We start from the raw sequence: 6,440 nt of genomic DNA on the forward strand, positions 1-6,440 counted from the left end.
TCAAAAAACATATATCATGGTTGTCAAAAATCTTGGTAACTCAAAGATTTATTCTGAATTTCAATATATTTTTTAAAAACATACAATAATAATTTAATCCATCCAACAATTAATTCTTCAAAATTCACACAGGAATATTGTCACAAAGACTTAGAAGTATTAATGTTTAACTACATACATTAGATCTTTTGTGAAGAATTTTAAAAATATGGAAACAATTTTAAAATTGAGAATTTTTTTTTACAATTTACAAACATTTACTAAAAATGGTGAATATTTTTTATATTGGTGAACTAGCATAGCAGAGCGCAAGGAGCAATATAGCAGCACAGAGCTAAAGGGCATTCCACAGAGGAGAAATTACCAGACAGAGCAGAGCAAGAAGCATTGTAGCAGCAGAAAGCAAAACTGCATCCATTCAGATCCCGAACGGGTTTAAATATTTTCTTTTAAATTGGCGACCAGTTCAAGAAAAGACGAACATAATTTTTGATGTTGGAGGATTTTATTTTAAATTCACAAACATTTTTTGAAACGCATGAAGTTTTTCTGAATAAACAAACATTTTTATAAATCAGTAATATATTTATTAAATTCATGGACATTGTTTTGGAATTTGCAAAAAATATATAAAATCCGGCACTTTTTTTGAATTCACAAACATTTTATGTTTTCGTCAGCATTTAATTCAAAATTCCTCTTTTTTAATATGCAAAAGTTTTTGTAATTATAAATTATTTAAATTAGAAATAAACAAAAATGGAACGGAAAATTTTAAATAAAAAAAAAGAAACTATCAAAACAGGCATTAGCTATTTTTAAAATTTTAGGACTTTTTTTAATGCATTAATATATTTTGAATTAGAAAGCATTTTGTTAAATGCCTTTAATAATTTTTAATACATGGAATTGTATTTTAAATCATGGACTTTTCTTATTGTACAAACATTTTGTTGTATATGCGATAATTTTTTACAAAACTCCGAGCAGTTTTTGAAGTCACAAACATTTTATTTTCTAAAATATGTTGATTTATAATTTTCATTTTATTAAATTTTTAAATATTATTTGAAGTTCTAAATTATTGAAAAAAAAAACAGAACTGAAAATAAATAAATAAACGAAACTAAAAGCAGGCGCCTGTGTATGGGCCGGCCCATACGGTGTGCTGGATATTCTCCCAGCGTGCAGAGCGTAATATATGAGGTTTTTACATGGGCCAGCCCAATTCAAGATTTTTTTGCTTTCTGAAGCGTTTTCTATTACTTACTGGTGGCATGGTGGGTAATAAATGCAAACTTTAAGGATAATCTTCATGACGGACGACCAGAAACCGAATTTGCTTTATTATTATTAGGGAGAGATGTGTTTTTTATACTGTCATGACATAATGAATATATGGGAAGTTTCCTTGTAAAAATAAGGTTTGCCGAAAAAACTCATGAACAGGCTCACGCACAATGTTGTTCTGCCCATTCATTTGCTCCGATGACACCAATGCATACAAAATCCATCACATTTGGCGCCACACGGACGCATTCATTCCCATACCATTGCCACCATTGGGCATTGGCCAGCTGCTGCCTCTACACCTCCGGCCAGGGACAAGGGGCGTTCGACTGGCAACGGCGATAACTACTATACGTACATACTAGTACATACCATGCTAATTATCGAGCTCTGTCCCTCTGTAAATTTATATGCAAAGGCAGAGCTAGAAGCAGAACACACAAGTCAGGAAAGTTATTGTAATCATCTCGCTACGTTTGCCGCTTACTCAGTGATGGCTTCCAAGCAGATGCTCGTCATCGCCATCGCCATGGCCAGCATCGCTGTCGCCTTCCTTCCGGGGCTCTCCGTCGCCACGGAACACGTGGTCGGCGACGATAAGGGCTGGGGCCTCTATTTCAACTACACGGCATGGGCTGAGACCAATCAGTTTGTGGTCGGCGACACGATAGGTAAGTGCATAACCACTGAACCATTCCGTCGGCGCGCATGCTTGATCGCTCCTTCTTCTCCGCGACGAGAAAGCAATTTAATTGCTCGCCGCTCTCGTGCTAACTATATCAATCGCAGTGTTCGAGTACGGGACCGCCAACCACAACGTGGTGGAGGTGGGCGGGCCGGATTTCCTCGCTTGCAACCAGCCGGACAATGCCGTCGTCTGGACCTCCGGTGAGGACCGGCTCGCGCTCGACAAGGCCGGACCGCGGTGGTTCTTGTGCGGCATGGACCAGCACTGCGAGAAAGGGATGAGGCTCAAGATCACCGTCCTCGAGACCGCCCCACCGGCTCCCCAACCCAAGCCCCCGTTGGATGCTCCACCGCCGTCCAGCCCCGCTGGCAAGCTGGAGTTGGGCTTCGGGGACGCGGCTGCCGTGGTCACCGCGCTCGCCGTGGCCGTGCTCGTGCTCTAGGCTCCCACTCCATCGACGAGATTTCTAGTACAGATGTGAGCAGTGGCGGATCCAGGATTTGATGTTACCCGGGGCAAACTTTAAAGAGAAAAAACTAAAATCAAAGCTGCCTACTACACCATCAAATAAGTAAATCAACAAAATTAATTAGCCAAGTTCTATTATACGCTCAGGCAAGACGATCATCACAATTAAAGTTTGATGGCATTTAATTTGAACTAGATGGAAAATATATATAAACAAAAATTCATATAAAGCCTAACTTGAACTTCCGGATGCATTTACTTCACATTCATAAACTCAGGATCCCGGATGATTCATAAGGATAGCTCTGAAAACATAATCAATCTGCTACATCTTACTAGATCCTGTAACGTCAAAGTGTGCTATGGAGTTGTATGGATTTGTTTGTATGTTAATCGTTTCTTTATCTATAAAGTTGTTTCGGTATAACATCAAAATTGTATTAATTTTCAGTATTAAGTTTCAAGAATTGGGACAATAGAAGAGGAAAAAATTAGCAAAGAACGGATGAACCTGCTCCTTGCCGCCTCTGTTGTGTGCTTGCTCGTAGATTTGAGCGGGGCGCGTGGTGTTGGCGGTTTCGCCACCGCTTCGACATCGAGAAATATGGAATTCCTTCTTCTTCTCCATCCAGCATGATCGGTTGGACGGACTGAATAGCCCTGCAACGAGACGACAGTGGAAGGCGCCGCTTCAAGGTGGCAGTACAGGGCATGAACGCGTGATGCTGATCAGTTCCACGATCGTTGTTTTTAAGGTAGTTTCACTATCGCTGTTTTTTAGGTACTTCCACGATCTATGGAGTTGGGGTGTCCTGGTCGCTGAGTACAAAAAGAACTGGACTCACATCTGATATTTCGTCGGGCCTTACTTGATTGGCCCATCTCCGACTCCAAATGGATCGTTACCTGGCCTATCTCTTAGCGAATCGTTTCTTCCTTCTCTCGTCATGCTCGACCTTGTCTAAAACGTCCTCCCAAATCTGCTTGCCTCTCATGGTGGCCGCTGGCCAAACATAGTACAAGGGGTACCTAGGTTCGTAAAGTTTACCCGGGGCGGCCGCCCCCACACGACCCCACGCTGGCGCCGCCCCTGGATGTGAGCCATCGAAAGCGTCGTGCTTGTTGAGTTTGTGTCAAATATTACGTACGTTACATATGAACTTGGTGTTGTAGTGTTAGAGTCGGACACATTGTATCATTGGCCTCTTATATATGAGGAGGCACCCCGCATTGTAACTTACTAGCAAAAGGGACCGTGTGTTGCAAGGGAGAAAAATAATTATAATCTTCAAGGATGCTGATCATATTACGTCCTTAAATTTTTAGGACATTTCTTGAAATGCATGAACATTTTTTGAATTAGCAAACATTTTTTTCAATTGCACTCAAAAAATAATACACAAACTTTTTTCTCAAAATCATGGACTTTTATTGTCTTCACCACATTGTTCTCAAAATTATGAACATTTTTCTGAATATGGTAATACTTTACAAACATCCCGAGCATTTTTTGAATTCACAAACATTTTATGTTTTCTTCAAAATTCTATTTCAAAATTCTCAGTTTTATAAGTTGCAAAAGTTTTTCAAAAGTCGATATTATTTAAATTTTAAAAAATGGAACAGAAAATGAAAATAAAAAATGAGACTAAAAACAGAGGCACGAACTGTTTTTAAGATTTTTACACGGACTTTTGTTTAAAATTATTGACTTTTTTTCATTTTACAGACATTTTCTAAAACTTTAAACATTTTTTTGTACATGCAAACATTTTTCAAAACTCCTGAGTAGTTTTTGAATTCTCAAAAAATATGTTTTTTAATATTTTATTTCAAAATTCTTAGTTTCTTAAATTAAAGAGAAGTTATTTGAAATTCTAAATTATTTAAAGTAGAAAAAAATGAAACTGAAAAGTGAAATAAAAAAACTAAACTAAAAGAACAGGCGGCCACGCATGGGCCGACCCAAATAGGTGTGCTGCATTTTTTTCCAATGCCGAGAGCGTAATATAGGAGGTGCCTACATGGGCCGGCCAGTCCAGAGATTTTTCCTGTTTGAAATATTTTCTATGACTTATAAGTGGCAATTGTGGGTAATTTTCATCAACTTTATGAGCAATATTAATGACGGACGACAGAAGCACTAATTGCTTTATTAGTAGGTAAAGATGACAACCAGATAGCGACATGCACATAAAGGGGAGCCGGCGGCGTGTGTCAATGTCGGGGTGGCCGGTGTTGCAGTATCTTATGGAGGAGCGCTCTTAGTCATTGCCTCAAAGATGTAGCCATATCATGAACCTTGTCAATAAACCTCGGTGTCGTCATCGTGTTGTGATTGCCTGTTCGATCGTGTAGCTCGAATTAATTGTAACAAGTGGTATCGGAACAAGGTTACGAAGAGGTTGTTTTGCGTTGATCTAGAGGAAGACCATTGTTGAGCTTGTTGCGGAGTTGCGTACCGCCATCGATTTATTCGATGGAATCTTGACGAGATCGAAAAGCATCACACGGAGGCAGCAGAAGCGGCTCGGACCAGAAGCACGTGCAGCCGAGAAGCGATTGAAGTCTAGGGCATAGAGACATGCATGAGGCCAGTTGGGCTAGCCTTGTCTACGAAGTCCGGCGCGGGGCGTGCGACCCAAGGACTCCCAGGCACGCGCGACGAACAAATACACTTTTTTGACCCTTTTGGCCAAGTTCATCTAGATCTGATCCCGATCTAGAAAAAAATTGAATGTGACCCTTTTCCTACTGTCACCCGCTGTGGCGGTAGGATTGTGCAGGCTACCGCCACTACCGCTGGCGTTAGGGTCCCGTGAAGTCAGACAACACCATCCTGTCGTGCTGACGTGGATACTACCCTACCGCCACAGGGAGTGGTGGTAGGGTTTCATACCCTACCGCCACACGGGGGTGGCGGTAGGGTGCTCAGATCTGGATAAGTGCTATGCTGGTGGGTTGGTGGGCTCCACCAGCCATCCATTCTTCCCCCAATCCTCCTCTTCCCCGAGATGAGCTCCTCTCCCTCTCTTTCCCCATTCTTGCCTCCACCAAATCCATCTTCATTGCTTGAGTTTTCTTCGGTGGATCGAGCCCAGTTTCATCACTCAAGGTACCTTACTCACTCTCTTCTTTTTGGTTGGTTGGAATCATCTAATTTGGTGGCATTCCTTACTTGTATGCAAACCCTAGTTTACGTCATTTTGGTTTGAAAACAATTGATTTGAGGGATGATATGGTTGTTTCTATGCTTCAATATGTGTAGTATGCCTAATCATCATGTTTGTAACACCGATCTATAGTTATTTTTAGGCATTTTTGTAGGTTTAAGCTTAGGGTTAGGCAATTTTATTAGTAAGTAGTTAGTGCTAAGGAAAAATATTATGTTATTTGTGGTAAAATTTTACCGGGCATGCAAGAGCAAAGAGTTTTGCAAAGATCTGACCCATGTGTTCACGACATTCACCTTGGATTCATTCAAAAAACGATATGATTATATATTCAAGGCATTGGTAAAGAACAAGGGGGAAGAGCATTCTTGAGCAAGAATTATGAGGAAAAACGCAAGTGGTCACATCCTTACGATGAAGGAGGTTGGAGATATGGCGACATGACTAGCAACCTGGTTGAATGCTTCAACAATGTGCTTAAGGGTGTTCGTTCTTTGCCGGTGACTGCAATATTGAAATACACCTTCTTGAAGCTGACACCCCAGAACTCATTATTTGTCAAATGCGGAAAGACCCCTGAAAAGTCTAACGCGTGCAATTTCTTCATCACGCTTTTTATTTGGCTCCATTCGAAAATCGTTAGATCCTCCCAATGAATTAGAACTTTCTTCAAGTTGCTTACCCAGGCCTAACGAGGAACACGGCTAGGTACAGATGACTTTCCTTGATTTATTGCCCAACCAATGATCTGACCAGACCTTTGTAAGTCTAGCTCGGGAAATTTATCGATGCTAACAAAAATTGCAATCTCCACTGCCAAG

At 40.7% G+C, this 6,440-nt stretch overlaps 1 protein-coding gene across 1 annotated transcript; it reads left to right on the forward strand.

The window, feature by feature from the left end:
* Positions 1–1,783: 1,783 nt before the first annotated feature.
* Positions 1,784–2,587, forward strand: LOC123451978 (blue copper protein 1a-like). Its single transcript, XM_045128549.1, has 2 exons — positions 1,784–1,961; positions 2,080–2,587. Exons 1-2 carry the CDS (start codon positions 1,784–1,786, stop codon positions 2,418–2,420), a joined length of 519 nt encoding a protein of 172 aa, XP_044984484.1. The 3' UTR covers positions 2,421–2,587.
* Positions 2,588–6,440: the final 3,853 nt, after the last annotated feature.

The sequence above is a fragment of the Hordeum vulgare genome, chromosome 5H (assembly GCF_904849725.1).
Source record: "Hordeum vulgare subsp. vulgare chromosome 5H, MorexV3_pseudomolecules_assembly, whole genome shotgun sequence".
NCBI lineage: Eukaryota > Viridiplantae > Streptophyta > Magnoliopsida > Poales > Poaceae > Hordeum > Hordeum vulgare.

What these genes read in the sequence shown, in the direction of transcription:
- LOC123451978 (XM_045128549.1), top strand. Translation starts at nt 1,784, where the DNA reads ATGGCTTCCAAGCAGATGCTCGTCATCGCCATCGCCATGGCCAGCATC. An exon ending in TGTGGTCGGCGACACGATAG is followed by an intron (nt 1,962 to 2,079) that starts GTAAGTGCATAA and finishes TATCAATCGCAG; the next exon opens with TGTTCGAGTACGGGACCGCC.